General features: G+C 37.8%; 1 protein-coding gene across 1 annotated transcript in view; it reads right to left on the bottom strand.

The window, feature by feature from the left end:
* The window catches only part of MYH10 (myosin heavy chain 10), a 186,428-nt gene that overhangs the window by 38,580 nt on the left and 129,769 nt on the right, over positions 1-18,079 (bottom strand). Inside the window, exons 19-23 of the mRNA XM_044675221.1 lie at positions 16,482-16,551; positions 16,233-16,393; positions 6,520-6,628; positions 6,292-6,423; positions 3,744-3,950 (exon numbers count right to left, since the gene is read on the bottom strand). Coding sequence (XP_044531156.1) covers positions 3,744-3,950; positions 6,292-6,423; positions 6,520-6,628; positions 16,233-16,393; positions 16,482-16,551 — 679 coding nt within the window. The remainder of the gene's footprint in view (positions 1-3,743; positions 3,951-6,291; positions 6,424-6,519; positions 6,629-16,232; positions 16,394-16,481; positions 16,552-18,079) is intronic.

Here is an 18,079-nt window from a genome sequence, read left to right as displayed (position 1 = left end):
TCATCTGTAAAACAGAGATAAAAAACACCTGTAGTGCCTACCTAATAAGGTTGTCATGAGGATCAAAGGAGATAATATTTTGTAACTGTTCTGCAAAACTTAATGTACTATATTAAAAACCTGTTATTGTTTTAAATATTTATCTTTGCATGCTAATGCTCAACACATAGCAAGGGCTTAATAAATTTTTGTTGGATGAAGATTTAAGTTAGATGTTAAAAATGACCTCAGAAAAAGAGTCATGTCTGTTATACAATGCCTCAAGACCAGTCAGAACTGTCACCTAAGTGAGCTGTGACCTTGCTTCGGGTACCTGGTGGCCAAAGGAACTGACCCTACTTATACCTCCTTTTCTCACAACAAACACCCCAATATTCCTGCCAATACTCCCTTTACTTTTTCCCTTCCTGGCTATACATTTCAACCCAAACTCAAACCCAGTCAGAAGAAACCCAGAATCCCTTTTCCTTTGTGATCTGTAGAGCAACTGCCCAATACCCAAATGGTGGTGGCTGCTCCTGTGAAGCAGATATCCTCATGTAGCCTAAGTGTTCTGGAACCTCTAGGCCTGTCTATATGCTGTGTTAGTTAAAATCACCTGGGGTTCTATTTGGAAGGATTGAACCTCAATATAGTGTTTGACAAATTTCTGTGGACCTGTGGGGGTCCTTAAAACTACATTTCCCGTGGTCCAACGGGTTTCATGGGTTTCCTGTTTTGGATTACGTATTCAAGGTGAGGAACTGTTTTAAATAGGGGGGAAGTGACTTTGAACTTCCTCTTTAGCTACCTGAGCGTGCGGAGAGAGGAAAGGTAAATGGCTGAGGTGAGGATGGAATAGGTTTCTTACAGGCACGTGGTCAGTTTATCTCTATCAGCATGGCTTTTATTAAAATACTATTCTTCCTTTTGATCTCGGCCCTCATCATTTTTAATCATAACAGTTTGGCAAACCAGAAGGTTGAAATTCGAACCCTAAATTTTTTAGATAGCCTAGAAGAGAGCCATGCCTGTTTTTTGGCCATCTTGCTCAGCTTTTTTGGGCAATTTTTTAAAAAAGGAAAGTGGCTTTCCTTGCCATGCTTTTGCTAAAAGCAACAGCACGTTTTTGCCTCAGGTGAGACTCAGCCAGCCAGTCCAGCCAAAATCACCTTGGGAGGTCAGGCCAGCTGATTCTGGCTTTTGGCTTTTCGTCTCTGCTGCTGATCTCCTGACTCCTGACCTGATCTCCATTCCTGCCGTGCCGCAAGCCTGCAAACGTCCCAGACCACTTCTCTGATCCTGCCACTGGTGCTGCTGGAGTCCAGAACCCCGAACCCCAACAGTGATGACCCTCCCCCCAGCTGCTGCTTTAACTGCCACCCAGTCCTGACTTGCCGAGATCTTCAGAAACTTCTTTGACTGCTGCTAAAGATTTGGTATTGCCCCCCCACACCCCTCTCTTGTGATATAAGCTTCATGCAAACACCTGAAGAGCCTTGAGACTATGGGATTGTGATTTAATGCCTCTCTGATTCCAGGAGAAGTGCAGAGCCACATGGTCAGAGACTTGACTAAAAGATATGCATGGATTGCAGAGTTCTATGCCAATACTTCAGGGCTTGGAAATTGGGGTTTGAGTCCTGGAGTCCCAGTCTTTTCTAAAACTTTAGAGGACATGGGTCCCCTCAACTTAAATTCCTAGTGAAGCACCTAAGATTGGCTATCATTTAATGGCTCATTCCCTAAGAAGGTGCAGGGAAAAATCGGATCAAAGAAAGGTATTTCCCTTATTCCTCTCTATATATAGAGTAAATGGCAATTTTTCTGTAGTCCTGGCCCTGAATGGGTAATTGCAAACTGCTTAAATCAATTTAATTAGGCCTTGGTTCAAAGGCCTAAGTTTATTTTCCTTACATTTTTTTTTGCACATTTTACATTCCATTCACAAGTTAATTTTTTCTCCCTTTTTTTTGAATTTTATTCCTTTTATTTTTTTTTATTATTTCTTTTGCCAATTGATTTCATGCACCCCCGTGACTCACTTAGCCATGCATCCTTGGCTGACCTTTTCAGGGGAGTTATGTGTCATTTAAAATTTTCCTCAGGGGGGTGTGTGTTAAGTTTTTATAATCATAATGTCTGAACTATAATCTATATTGCAAGTCAATTTTTACTCCTTTAGAAGTAACCTCAGGGGGGTAATGTTAATTCTCAGAAGAAAATGTATGTTTTGTAATCTATAATGTAAAGTTTAAATTCTTTGAAAGTAATTTCAAGATAAGGATTTTGCCATCTCCCCAGAATCCAGACGACAAACCTGTTTGGTGGAGGCACCAAAAGATGCCTGAACAGCCTTCACTGGATCATGAAGATCCAATTTGAACTTTGGGGCGCAATTGATCTGAACTATGGGGTTGGATGCATTTATTTTGAATGGACAGTTTATGCCAGAAAGGGGGACTACCCCTTAATGGTTTTTTGTCAATGTACCGAACATTGGTTTTGTTCTTTCTCCCTTTTATCTCTAAATTATTGTAAACTCTAATTTGATTATATTTTCCTGATCCATTGGGGAGATTTATCTCCCAAAGGATCACAGGGGGGTAATGTGTTAGTTAAAATCACCTGGGGTTCTATTTGGAAGGATTGAACCTCAATATAGTGTTTGACAAATTTCTGTGGACCTGTGGGGGTCCTTAAAACTACATTTCCCGTGGTCCAACGGGTTTCATGGGTTTCCTTTTTTGGATTACGTATTCAAGGTGAGGAACTGTTTTAAATAGGGGGGAAGTGACTTTGAACTTCCTCTTTAGCTACCTGAGCGTGCGGAGAGAGGAAAGGTAAATGGCTGAGGTGAGGATGGAATAGGTTTCTTACAGGCGCGTGGTCAGTTTATCTCTATCAGCATGGCTTTTATTAAAATACTATTCTTCCTTTTGATCTCGGCCCTCATCATTTTTAATCATAACAATGCCCAGCAGCTAAATTCTCCTACATGTGTTTTATTCACTGATTAGACTGTGAGCTCCTAGAGAGCAGGGGACTATTTTCCATCTGTATCCTCAGTGCTTAGCACAGAGCTTGGCACATAGAGTGTTTGCTTTTTATTCATTCATTTATGATATACTAAGTGATCTTGCATTGGTAAAATATGACTTAAGAATGCAAAATACAGATTTATACTGTAAACGAAATACTGTTGACTGTTATTGAAAAGAAGAGAAGAAATAACTTTTGAAGGCATATTTAAAAACATCACTATTGTTGAATTTATAAGTTTAAATGTAATTAATTGAATTTAACTAATCTCTCCCTATCTCTCTCCCACCCCTTAATCCCCACCTATATCTGCAATTTCCTTTCATTCAATGAAGGCACTTGGAAAACCTCAAGGTTTCCCTTTCACTCTGATGGAGGGGTCTACTAAAACCAGGCTTTCAGTATGGTGCATGTTATATGTAGCTAAAGAAGTTCAGGCCAAGCCAAGAGGATATATAATGTAACTTAATTCAACAAATGATCATTAAACACCGACTTTGTGATACCAAGAGATCAAAAACAAAAAGCTAGGAGTCCCAACTCTGAAGGAGCCTATGCTCTTTTGGAAGAAATTTTAGAGAAATTGTGGGGCAAGCCAGGGAGCTTGCAGAGAATTAATTATAAAAATCTTGTAGTTTGTACTATCCCAAGCCTTCAAAATCCTTTCATAGAGATGATCTCTTTTGAGTCTTGCAACCCTTCAAAGAAACAATTGCAGATACCTGAATGTGTCCTTGCATTTTTTTCTTTTCATTTTGGAGCACTTGGTTTCGTTCTTCCTCTTCTTCAACCCTTGACTCTAGGTCATGAAGAATTTCTTCTAGTTCCTGTTTTTTTGCAGCGAGACGAGCTCGCATCTCCTCAGCTTCAGCAAAGAGCTCTGTTTCTGCTTGCAATTGCTCAGCAAGAATGTTCTTCTCCTCTAAAAGCTGAACACATAGAGAAATGCCTAATGAAATGTCATATATCCACCCAAAACACTCATTAGAGAGGACTATAACAGTCCTGAAACTTCATGTCAAAGAAATTTATGGATAGAATTCACTATCACCAACTGTTTTTAGGAATATAGTTCTTTAAGAAAGCTAACAAGGACAAATGCTTACAGATCACTCAGAAACCTCACTTCTATATATTATGATGAATATTACCTTGAAGAAAAGAGTTGAAAGATGCTAGAAATGTTGACCACCAAACAACATTTTAAAAATGGAACCTACTATATTATAACCAACAGGTAATGAGTGGTTACTGATCTGGAAGTCATTAGTCGTCATTAACTAGTTTGAACAAAAGTCAAAAACAGCATTGTTAAAGCATAAAACATTTCTCCTAGAAATAAGAAAACTGAAATTTTGATCCCTTAAGAAAACACAACTCTATGTTATAAATAACAAGATTATCTTCATACTAGGTTCTACTATTTTGGATAGTGAGGAAATAACAAATTGAAAAATGCTTTAATAGTTCTAGCCCCCTTTTTTGTTATGCTCGGGAAAGATACAAAAAAGTTGATTGGTGCTAGCTTGACTACAGATTAGGCACAATTCAATGAAGGCTAATGGCTATGTTCTGGGATCCATCAAATCCACGCTGTTTGACATGGTCACAGGTGGAATGTGAGGACTGCAAAGCAGCCCTCAGGAAGGATGGAAATACCCACTCAGACTCCCCCATGTGACCCCTCTCTTACTAATACACTCTGTTATTGGAATTGTAATGATCAATAACCTTACTCAACCCCAGGGAAATACAGAAGAACAGCTGAAGGCTGTTACTAGAGCCTCTATATATTCCCAGGAAAATCCCACCTTTACATGTAATGAATGATACAGAAATTCCCCTAAACTCACTTCTTAACAACCTTGCAGAAAGTGATCTAATGTTAAAGACTTTTCCTGGTTATGCAAATGGCATAGGTGAGAATCAAATACCTGCAGGTGTCCCAATCTACTGAGGACCCCTATGCACCTACTTGGATAAGGGGTTGTAGATGGACCCTCTTAGGTATAAACCCCCAACAAAATTACACTTAGATTTTCCATTCTCATACACAGAAGCTTACATAATGGGAAACCAGAAATGACAAGTTTCCCCGAATCAGGATGTTAAAATAGAGAGGACAATGGATGAAAAATAGAGAAATTGCGTTCCATGTACGTCCCACTCCAGTGGACTGGTTTGTTAATCCCACAGCCTAGGAAATATGTCAAACGTACCTTTGAAAAATATTGAAAGTTACTGGAGAATGAAAAGATGTTAGTAACAAAGGTAATGTATAACTTATTCATTATCTCCAAGAAAAGATGTATGTTGAAAATGAAATCCCAAAACAACCATATGTATAATCTTTAAAGCGTATACAAATAAAGGCAACCTGAGTCTGATCAGAGCAGTCTCTGTGATGCCCAGCTAAAACTCTGACTGTCTCTCATCTCATTTTGCTGACACGGTCATCCTTCTTCAAGGGACCCCTGGACCTGTAGAAGGTAGACTCCTGCAGTTACAGGTGTTTTTTTTTTGTTTGTTTGTTTTGTTTTTTGTGAACAGAGATTAAAAAGAAGTAGATTAAAAAGAAGTAGAATGTAATGGACTTCTGTATTGGCAGCAATACAATGACCCAGGACAATTCTGAGGGACTTATGGTAAAGAATGCTACCCACATTCAGAGGAAGAACTACAGGAGTGGAAACACAAAAGAAAAACAACCGCTTGAACACATGGGTTGATGTGGACATGGTCGGGATGTAGACACTAAAGGACCATACCAATAATATGTAAATGAGTCTTGATTGATCACACATGTTATAACCATTGGAAATGTGTTTTGGATATTTGGGGGAGAGTGAGGGAGTAAAAGCAAGAATCATGCGACCATGGAAAATCTCTCTAAAATAATAAAATATTTAAATCTAAAAAAAAAAAAAAGAGAGAGAGAGAAAGGAGTAGATTTTGCTTTTTTAGTGTAGGGATAAGTTCAGAAGAAAAGCCAGGTAAAATGGCACATCACAGTCTAACTGCCTTGAAATTCTGTTATAAAACACGTGGAATGAAATAAAACATTGAACATAGCTATTTCTTACAGATTTTAAAGCTCTGAGGGAGCTCATATCAGTGTTTATTAATATAACATAATGCTTACATTTTAAATAAGGATAGGGAAAACCATTTAATAGTCAATGGCATTTTACCTTGAGTTTCCCAATAACACCAGGTTAACTCTCATTAATTAATAGCAATAGAAGGGTTTCAAGTTGTCAATGATCTTACCTGTTGATGTTTCCTTTCCATTTCCTCAAGCTCTTCTTCTACCTTTGTCTGTTTCTCCTTAACTTTCAATAGCTCTTCATCCTTTGCTTGAAGCTCCTCCTCCTGGCGGGTAACTTGTAGTAGAGGCTTCACCTGCAGCAAAATCAGAAATAAGTTTAATGGTATCTTTTGTTTTCCAAGTTCTATTAGTTAATTATACTGCTATTCAAAAACATGCGGGCAACGCACCTTAGTAAAGACTCGCCACCACTGCCAATGTCGTAATTTCAGATAAGCTGCACAATTACGCTGCAAGACTTTCAGGGCACTCAGTTGTTGCTGTTTCTTGGCAAAGGCCCTAAAAACCAAAATAAAAAGAAAGATGTATACTTGTGATAATTATTGGGCAAAAAGAATAGCTTTTAGAATGACCAAGGTTTTCTGAAATAAACAATATGATAATAAATGTGTATATAAGTAAATTTTTTTAGCAAATGTGGTAAGAGAAAAGGGCATTCCAGTTAGCCAAATATTTTGGCTTCTATGCAATATACATAGCCTTAGAATGGGGAACCTTGATTACTACACCGGCATAGATATAGTCAACCTTTATCTGGGCCTGTTCTTTTGCCTAAGTAATGCCTTCTTTATGGAATAAATGAATTTTAAAATTGCATTCAAACACATGTCATTTCAATTGTTCTCCATGTTATTACTCAAACCTCCCTACTTCTGAATGTTACTGAGAAGCTTTCTTGTGTTATCTATGTCAAAATATACCTGAGTAATTACTACTTTTAGAATTATGTGTATCTATTCTTTTTTTCAATTTTTTTTATTTTAAACATTTATTAATATTTATATTTTAGAAAACTTAACATGGTTGCATGATTTATGCTCTTACTTTCCCCTTCACCCCCCGATCTCCCCCCTCCCCTGGCTGATATGCCTTTCCACTGGTTTTAACATGTGTCATTAATCAAGACCTATTTCCAAATTGTTGATAGTTGCATTGGTGTGGTACTTTCAATACCCAATCATGTCCTCATCAACCCATGTATTCAAGCAGTTGATTTTCTTCTGTGTTTCCTCTCCTGCAGTCCTTCCTCTGAATGTGGGTAGCATTCTTTTCCATAAATCCCTCAGAATAGTCCTGGGTCATTGCACTGCTGCTAGTACAGAAGTCCAGTACATTCATTTACCACAGTATATCAGTCTCTGTGTACAGTGTTCTTCTGGCTCTGCTCCTTTCACTCTGCATCAGTTCCTGGAGGTCTTTCCAATTGACAAGGAATTCCACCAGTTTGTTATTCCTTTTAGCACAATAGTATTCCATCACCAGCACATACCACAATTTGTTCAGCCATTCCCCAATTGAAGGGCATGCGCTCATTTTCCAGTTTTTTGCCACCACAAAAAGCGCAGCTATAAATATTTTCGTGCAAGTCTATCTATGATCTCTTTGGGGTACAATCCCAACAATGGTATGGCTGGATCAAAGGGCAGGCATTCTCTTATAGCCCTTTGAGCATAGATCCAAATCCAGAATGGTTGAATCAGTTCACAGCTCCACCAGCAATGCATTAATGTCCCAATTTTGCCACATCCCCTCCAGCATTCATTACTCTCCCCTTCCTTCATTTTAGCCAATCTGCTAGGTGTGAGGTGATACCTCAGAGTTGTTTTGATTTGCATTTCTCTAATTATTAGAGATTTAGAACACTTTCTTATGGGCTTATTGATAGTTTTGGTTTCTTTACCTGAGAATTGCCTATTCATGTCTCTTGCCCATTTATCAATTGGGGAATGGCTTGATTTTTTATACAATTGATTTAACTCTTTATATATTTGAGTAATTAGGCCCCTGTCAGAGTTTTTTTGTTATAAAGATTTTTTCCCAGTTTGATGTTTCCCTTCTGATCTTGGCTACATTGTTTTGGTTTGGACAAAAGCTTTTTAGTTTTATATAATCAAAACCATTTATTTTACATTTTGTAATTTTCTCTAACTCTTGCTTGGTTTTAAAATCTTTCCTTTCCCAGAGATCTGACAAGTATACTATTCTGTGTTCACTTAACTTATTTATAGTTTCCCTCTTTATATTCAAGTCATTCACCCATTCGAATTTACCTTGGTATAGGGTGTGAGATGTTGATCTAAACCTAATCTCTCCCATATTGTTTTCCAAATTTCCCAACAGTTTTTGTCAAATAGTGGATTTTTGTCCCCAAAATTGGGCTCTTTAGGTTTATTATATACTGTCTTGCTGACGTCACTTACCCCAAGTCTATTCCACTGATCCTCCCTTCTGACTCTTACCATACCGTTTTGATGACCGCTGCTTTATAGTATAGTTTAATATCTGGTACTGCTAGGCCCCCTTCCTTCACATTTTTTTCATTATTTCCCTTGATATTCTTGATCTTTTGTTATTCCAAATGAACTTTGTTATAGTTTTTCGGTAGTTTGATAGGTATGGCACTAAATAGGTAAATTAATTTGGGTAGAATTGTCATTTTTATTATGTTAGCTCGTCCTACCCATGAGCAATCAATGTTTTTCCAATTGTTTAGATCTAGTTAATTCGTTTGGAAAGTGTTTTGTAGTTGTTTTCATATAATTCCTGTGTTTGTTTTGGTAGATAGATTCCTAAGTATTTTATGTTATCTAGGGTGATTTTAAATGGTGTTTCTCTTTCTACCTCTTGCTGCTGTGATGTGTTGGAAATATATAGAAATGCTGATGATTTATGTGCATTTATTTTGTATCCTGCAACTTTGCTAAAGATGTTGATTATTTCTACAAGCTTCTTAGTTGATTCTCTAGGATTTTTTAAGTAAACCATCATGTCATCTGCAAAGACTGAAAGCTTAGTCTCCTCCTTGCCTATTTTGTTACCCTCAACTTTTTTTTCTTCTCTAATTGCAACTGCTAGTGTTTCTAGTACTATGTTGAATAATAGAGGTGATAATGGGCATCCTTATTTCACTCCTGATCTTATTGGAAAGGCTTCTACTTTATCCCCATTGCATATGATGCTTGTTGTTGGTTTTAGGTATATACTGTTTATTGTTTTTAGGAAAGGACCTTCTATTCCTATACTTTCCAGTGTTTTCAATAGGAATGGGTGCTATATTTTTTTCTTTTTTTTTTTTTTTTAAACCCTTGTACTTCGGTATATTGTCTCATAGGTGGAAGATTGGTAAGGGTGGGCAAGGGGGGGTCAAGTGACTTGCCCAGGGTCACACAGCTGGGAAGTGGCTGAGGCCGGGTTTGAACCTAGGACCTCCTGTCTCTAGGCCTGACTCTCACTCCACTGAGCTACCCAGCTACCCCAATGGGTGCTATATTTTGTCAAAGGCTTTTTCAGCATCTATTGAGATAATCATGTGATTTTTGTTTGTTAGTTTGTTGATATGGTCAATCATGTGGATGGTTTTCCTAATGTTGAACCATCCTTGCATTCCTCGTATAAATCCCACCTGATCATGGTGGATGATCCTCTTGATCACTTGCTGGAGTCTCTTTGCTAGTATTCTATTTAGGATTTTTGCATCTATGTTCATTAGGGAGATTGGCCTGTAGTTTTCTTTCTCTGTTTTTGGTCTACCTGGCTTTAGAATCAGTACCATATTTGTTTCATAAAAGGAATTTGGTAGGACTCCTTTGCTTATTATATCAAATAATTTGTGTAGTATTGGGATTAGTTGTTCTTTGAATGTCTGATAGAATTCACTTGTGAATCCATCAGGCCCTGGTGATTTTTTCTTAGGGTGTTCTTTGATGGCTTGTTCAATTTCTTTTTCTGATAAGGGATTATTTAGGTATTCTATTTCTTCTGCTGTTAATCTAGGCAATTAATATTTTTGTAAATATTCAACCATATCTCTTAGATTGCTATATTTATTGCCATATAATTGGGTGAAATAGTTTTTAATGATTGCCTTAATTTCCCCTTCATTTTTGACTTGCCTGTTCAGGTGCCCTTACTGATTATTATTTTTATTGCATTATGATCTGAGAAAGTTACATTTTTCATTTCTGCTCTTTTGCATTTGTTTGCAATGTTTCTATGCCCTATTACAAGGTCAACCTTTGTGAATGTGCCACATGCAGCTGAAAAGAAGGTGTATTCCATTTTGTCCCTATTTATTTTTCTCCATGTATCAATTAAATCTAATTTTTCTAGGCCTTCATTCACCTCTCTTACCTCTTTCTTATTTATTTTTTGGTTTGATTTATCTAGATCTGAAAGAGGAATATTTAGATCTCCCACTAGTATGGTTTTACTATCTATTTCCTTCTTGAGCTCTGCCAGTTTCTCCTTTATGAATTTGGATGCTGTACCACTTGCTGCATACATATTGAGCAGTGTTATTTCCTCATTGTTTATACCGCCTTTAATCCCTGTCTCTTTTAATCATATCTATTTTTACTTTGGCTTTGTCAGAAATCACAATAGCCACTCCTGCCTTCTTTTTCTCATTTGATGCCCAAAAGATTTTGCTCAAGCCCTGAACCTTAAACTTGTGTATGTCCACCCGCCTCATATGTGTTTCTTGTAGACAACATATGGTAGGATTTTGGTTTCTAATCCACTCTGCTATTTGCTTCCGTTTTATGAGCGAGTTCATCCCATTCACATTCAGAGTTATAATTATCAGTTGTGCATTCGCTGACATTTTCGTGTCCTCCCCTATTCCTACCCCTTCTTCTTAAACTATTTCCTTTTAAACCAGTGGTTTGCTTTAAGCTGGTATCCCTTATCCCCTCCCTTGATTAACTTCCCTTTCTACCCCCTCCCTTATTATTCCCCTATTTTTATTTTTAAATGCCTAATGAATTGCCTCCCCCTTCTTCTCCCCTTCCTTTTTTGACCTCCCTGCTCCCCTGCTCCCCTTGGTTTATCCCTTCTGACTTTCTCAGTAGGGTTAGATAAGAGTTTTATATCCCAATGGATATAACTATTCTTCCCTCTCAGGGTTAATTACACTGAGAGTAAGGTGTAAATATTACCCCTTAATGCTCTCTTCCTCTCCTTCTTATAATAGTATTCATCCCTTCTCCTTCCCATGCCCTCTTTGTGTGTAATAGAATAGCCTATTTTTCTTATTCATGCAAGATTCTCTTGGTGTCCTCTACTATTCATCCCCCTCTTTCCTTCCCACCCATATTATCTTAGACCATTTAGTATTCCAACCTCTCCCTATGAATAATTCTTCTAATTATTATAATAGTGAATGCTATAATGGTGAGCAGAGTTCACTACAGAGAATTATACATAACATTTCCCCACATAGGAGTACCAATTAGATCTTATTGAAGCCCTTAAAGAGGCAAATTTAAAAAATGAGTTTTCTTATTTTCCCTTCTGTTTCTTATTTACCTTTTCATGTTTCTCTTCATTTTTGTGGTTGGATATCAAACTTTCCATTTAGTCCTGGTCTTTTCTGTGCAAATGCTTGGAAATTTTTTATCTTGTTGAATGCCCAAACTTTCCCCTAGAAGAATATAGTCAGTTTTGATGGGTAGGTGATCCTTGGTTGTAAACCCAGTTCTCTTGCCTTTCTGAATATCATATTCCAAGCCTTACGGTCTTTTAGTGTGGAGGCTGCCGGATCTTGTGTGATCCTGATTGGTGCTCCTTGATATCTGAATTGTCTCTTTCTGGCTTCTTGTAAAATTTTTTCTTTTAGTTGGAAGCTCTTGAATTTGGCTATTATATTCCTGGGGGTTGTCTTTTCAGTGTCTAGTGTAGAGGGTGATCTATGGATCCTTTCAATGTCTATATTGCCCTCTTGAAGAACTGCAGGGCAATTTTGCTAAATAATTTCTTTTAGTATGGAGTCCAAATTTCTATTAATGTCTGCTTTTTCAGGAAGACCAATGATTTTCAGATTGTCTCTTCTAGACCGGTTTTCTTGATCTATCAGTTTCTCATTGAGATATTTCATGTTTCCTTCTATTTTATCTGTCTTTTGACTTTGTTTTATTTGTTCTTACTGTCTTGATAGATCATTGGCTTCTTCTTGCCCAATTCTTGTCTTTAGAGACTGGTTTTCTGCTATAAACTTTTGATTTTCCTTTTCAGTTTGGTCTGACCTGTTTTCCAGCTGTTTGATTTTGGTCTCCAATTTGCTTATTAATTCTTTTGATTTGGGGGGCATCTTTTTCTAATTGCCCAATTCTAGCCTTTAGAGACTGGTTTTCCTTTTCAATCTGGTCATTTCTGGTCTTTGATTTACTTGCTCACTTTCCAATTGTGAAATTCTGCCTTTTAAACTGTTATTTTCTTGCCAGATCTCTTCCATCTTTCTCATGATCTCAGATCTGAACTCTTCAAAACCTTGTGAGCCATTTTCATTGTTTTGGGAAGGTTTGGATTGTTTGTTCTCCTCTGCTGTTTCCTCTGTTGTCTGGATTTTTTCTGTGTAAAAGTTGTCAAGTGTTAAAGGTTTTTTCTTCTTCATCTTTCTCTTCTGGTTTTCCTGATAATTCTGGCTTGCCATTGTAAGCTGAGTTCCCTCTCAGCTTTATGCTCGCGCCCAGGATCTGTTTGCGGCTCTTTAGAGATTCCTGAGATCTCAGGTCTAGTTGTTTTGGGACAAGCCTCCTGGTGGTCTCCTTGCTCGTTCTTCTGCCTGAAGCTCCTTTAACAGTCTCAGGGAGCTGCTTCCGTAGTCAAGCACCTCTCTGCACTGGGTCCCCACTCAAGGTCCACTCCTGCACTCAGAATCAGCCCCTTCCTCGGCGCCCCAGTCCGCGCTTTAATCCGTGCCTCAGCCTGCGCCTGTGTCAGCCCCCTCGCCTGGGCCAGGGCTCGGGGTCTGTGCTCAGGGTCTGTGCTCAGAGTCCGCGAGTTCCTCAGCCTCTCAGGGGGTCCCAAGTCTTGCTGCTCCCAGAAACAAGCCCTGGTGAGCTGCAAATGACCCAATGGGTGCCCCAAACCTGCTCTGACTCCCGTGCGCTGGCTTTGGCGCTGTAGGTGGTGTGGGGTGGGGGAGGGGGTTGCTCCACTTGTGTTTTCGTGGGAGCTGTTTCACCCCTTTATAGCATGGAAATGCCCGGTTTCCACATACCTCCGATGCTGCGCCCTGTTGTGGGGTCCCTTCTTTCCTCTGGATTTGGTTTTATGTCTTCTTTAGGAGTCCTATATGCGTGGGTTAGGAGAAGTCAAGCAGCTGCTTTTTACTCTGCCTCCATCTTAACCTGGAACCTTGTACCTATTCTTTTTGAAGATGTATTTTTTTCTCTTTTCATATTTTCTTAGTATCATTTTCTGCCACTCTTTAGAGTACCTTGCCTTTCAATTTATCTTTTCTCTTTCGAGCAAATTTTTTACTTTTTCTTTAAAAAAAAGCACACGTTTATTACATTATTCTGAAAATTTTTCCTTGACCATAATGTCCTTTCTAGCCATTGTGCAATTTTTTCTTAGTTTAAACATGTATGAAACTTCTGGAAAAAGGGGTTTCATTTCCATTTGTCTTGATTTCCTCATGATCCCCACTCATCTCCTAAAGCTAGAGCTTTATCTGTCTTCCACTTCTAGTGCATGCTCCTGAAACAACACTCTTAAAAGGGCAGTTCTGATTTCTTAATTGCTGAATTCAACTGTCTTTTCTTGTTTTCCCTTCAACCTCCTTTCAGTATTGTACACTGTTGTTCTTCAAACTCTCCTCCTACTATGGTTTTACATCCTTATGTACTTAAAATTACCCTGGCTATTCCTTCACTTTCTTCTGATTCCTGCTCTTCCTTCTCACATCCCATAAATATGTATATTTGCCCAAGATGATCTGTTTATTTTCTTCTTTAGAATCTATTCTTGTAGATTCAAAATCTACATATGGAGCTCTAACTTTTCATTCAATGCTCCTGAAATCTTGTATTGCATAGGTATTGGAAATTGTTAGATAAATGAGAACTCATTAATAAACTCCCCACTTCCCATATCTACTAATGAAGGTCTCTGTCCTGATGATTCCCTTCTCTATCACAATAACCTCCCTTCTCTTCCTAACATCCTGGCACATAATGTTGACACCCTTTGTTTCCCTCTTTTTCCCTTTTGAGGCCATTTGCTTCCCATGCCATGCTAAGTCTTCTTTTGGGATTATTTTTCATGATCATACTTTTTCCCACAATTTCCTTTTTTAGTTTAGATCATCGTATTCCTTCCCTCCTAGACACTCATAGATCTAGGGTTGGAAACAACTCCAGACATTATCTAGCCCAACCACTTTATTTGATGGATGCCATCCACTTTACCTACATAACATCTCTCCTCTCCATTCCTTTCTTTTACTCATATGGCTACTACACCCATACTGCCTCTCACCTGGATTATTGCAAGAGCCTATTTATTGCCTCAAGACTTTCTCCATTCTAATCTCCCAATATAGTTGAAAAGGGTATTTTCCTAAAACAAAGGTCTGATGATGCCATTCCCTCATAATTAGAACTCTTCACAATCTGGCTCCAATCTACCTTTCCAAAGTTATTATACACTATTCACTATGACACATAGCCTAGTCAAACTGGCCTTCTTGTTGTTCCTCCCACACAACAATCAATCTCCCATTCCCTGCATGCACAAATTGACCCTCATGCCAAAAATTCTGTCTTTTAAAATCCCTAATTTCTTTCAAAGCTCAGCTCAAATGCCATTTTATGTATGACTTTTTTTCAAATTGTCATGGATTTGTTTTGTATATACTTAATTTATGTGCATGTGATCTTTTCTTGTAGACTAAATCTCCCTGAGGGCAGAAATAATTTCATTTTCACTTTTGTATCCTCAGTGCTTAGCACATACTAAGTATTTTTAAAATGCATTTTGGGGGCAGCTGGGTAGCTCAGTGGATTGAGAGCCAGGCCTAGAGACGGGAGGTCCTAGGTTCAAATCTGGCCTCAGACACTTCCCAGCTGTGTGACCCTGGGCAAGTCACTTGACCCCCATTGCCTACCCTTACCACTCTTCCACCTATAAGTCAATACACAGAAGTTAAGGGTTTAAAATTTAAAAAAAAAAAAAAAATTAAAAAAAAAAAATGCATTTTGACTTTCTTATTCATTAAATTCTTCAAGTTTCCTGAGAACAGAGATCTTGTGCTATACTTTTAGCATGTAGCACAGGATTATACATAGTACCCTCTCAATAAATATTTTGAGCATCAATTTTTATTAGAACACTGCAAAATACACTTACTGCTATCATACTGAAGATTTTAAGCACTATGAGGGCAGGGACCATGTTATACTAATCTTTATATTTCCCTAATTTTTAGTATAGGGATTTGAATATGTCTATCAGTCTAAGAGAGTACCCACAATGTGCCAGGCACTGTGAGCATAAGGGAGACTGGGCAGTCTCTGCCCATAAGAATTTCATGTTCAATAATGGACTTCTCTACTAGCAGCAATACAAGGATCCAGAGCAAGGCTGAAGGACTTATGAGAAAGAAAACTAGCCACATTCAGAGGAAGAACTGTGGGAGGAGAAATACAGAAGAAAAACAATTGCTTGAACACATGGGCTGATGGGGAAATGATTGGGGATGTAGATACTAAACGATAACTTTAGTCCAACTATCAATAATATGGAATTAGGTCTTGATCAATGATACATGTAAAACCCAGTGGAATCAGCTAAGGGGGGTTAGGGGGTATTGGAGGAGAGGGAAAGAACATAAAATATGTAACTATGGGAAAATATTCAAAATTAAAATAAAAAAAAAGAATCTCATTCAATTAGGGAGCACACAACAATTTGGCAGTCAAATATATATATATATGAAATACAAAAAATAAATGCACTGTGGTTTGCTGATGATAGAGGTGAGGATAAAAGTAGAGACTAATAAGAGGTAATTAGGAGAGGCCTTTAGAAGAAAGTAGTACATATGCTGAGTTTACAGTGCAATATAAATGCCAATTATTAATATTCCACATCGACTTACTTTCTAGCTAAGTACCCTCTACAAACAGCCTGGAAAAAGATGATGATGTCTGTAATCTTTAAATCTCTTTCTTCCTCCAAGTGGGCCAGAACTCCAGCTCTGAAGAATATTTTGCTCTGACCAATTCTGTACAAATTAGGGTCTAATTCTAGGGCTCGGATCTAGGAGTAAAAAAAAACTGCTTTAATTTCTGCTACTAATAATAATGTACAACACTAAGTATCAACTTAAAAGTGAAGGAAAACCTACCATTCGTTCACAAGCTTGTTTGCCATCCATAAAGCCTTTTGGAATAGCATTTGGAGTTAGAATCTCATATCTATAAGGAAGGTACAGAGCAAAGAAATCTCAAAATAAATTTTTATCATGCATCTATTTTCATCTATTGGCAACTAAAGTATGAATATTATATTTGGTAGAGTTGACAAATTCCCCACTACAAATTTATAACAAATTTATAATATATGCATTGTGTTCTCCTCCTATCCCTGCAGTGGAATTAAGAGTTCATTAAGATTAGAGGCTGGTATCTTTGTATTCCCAGAACCTAGCACACAGGAAGTACTGAATAAATGCTTGTTGACTGATAAAAAAAAAAAAAAAAAAGAAAAAAAGACCACATTTATTCTTCCTATCCTCAACTCTAAAGATGATAGCTACAACATCCCTAATATATCCCCCTAGAGCAGTGTTGGTGAACATTTTTGAGACTGTATACCCAAAATGAAACTTCAAGCTGCTTGTGAGCCCTCCGCATTACCTCAGATAGCGGAGAGAGGAAGTGCCCACATTAAACAGTTGGACAGAGTGGTGGGGCATGCAAAAAATGTCCTCAGGCACTGTGGAGAGAGGGAATAGGGCAGCCTCCTCTGTGCCACCTAGCACCCATGGCTTGGTTTTGCCAACACGGCTCTATAATTTAATCCTACCTGGCCTAAAAGGCCCTAAACTGTCCTTTCTTTGAGTAAGACAATAAAATTAGGGGAAATGAACCCATAAAGTAGAAGTAACTTTATTTAATGATATACAAAGTCCTTTTACATATTTTTAATATTATTTAATCCTTATAATAATTTCAAGTGGTATTGTTGTATCATTTCATGTATAAGAAATACAGAGAAATACCAAGCCTCATGTGCCCAGGGGTGTGGCCAAAAAAGGTCTACCCACATGGAGTCTAGGTATTTCAGGTATGATGGAAACTGTGCAAAAAACAGTCACCACACCTTGAATTGTGGATCAAACGTGTTTCCATATGGACACAAGAGGAAGACCTGTCTACCAGAGCTAAATGTTGCCATGTCCTTGGTGAGTATCTTTTTGATAACTGTTCACTGTTTCAACTCTGAAACTAAACTAATAAGGTACTTGCCTGAATCAGTTCTGCCCATTGTACTATCCTAACTTCGGAATTCTCTTTATAATAATCCCTACTCTTCTTTAGATCATTTTGTGGCTCTTCACTGTTCTCTTCATTTCCATTTTATGTTCTGACCCACTTTTCCTCCTTATATTTAAAGGAAAAACTTAAAGATTAGAGAAAATAAAAGTTTATCTTACTGATAAAGAGTTACCTCATTGAACGCATATTTTAAATTAATTCTCTTCATACATATTATGTCTTGTCTCTGCCAGTCATATGTTTGGGGGCAGGGACTACATCTCAACCACTTATGCATCCTGCACATCAAATATAACAGGATTTTGAATATTATAAACTTTCAATAAGTTTGTACTAATTAACTGAAGTATTTCTTTTTAGACAACACACTGATGCTTGTTCCCATTAAGTATCATTCTCCAGTGCGTGGTAAAAATAGGAAGAATCCTATTTAACTGTTGCTCTC

This window comes from Gracilinanus agilis, chromosome 4 (genome assembly GCF_016433145.1).
Source record: "Gracilinanus agilis isolate LMUSP501 chromosome 4, AgileGrace, whole genome shotgun sequence".
NCBI classification, from domain to species: domain Eukaryota; kingdom Metazoa; phylum Chordata; class Mammalia; order Didelphimorphia; family Didelphidae; genus Gracilinanus; species Gracilinanus agilis.
Note: the sequence above shows the minus strand (reverse complement) of the source record. Positions and strands in the feature narration are given on the sequence as shown.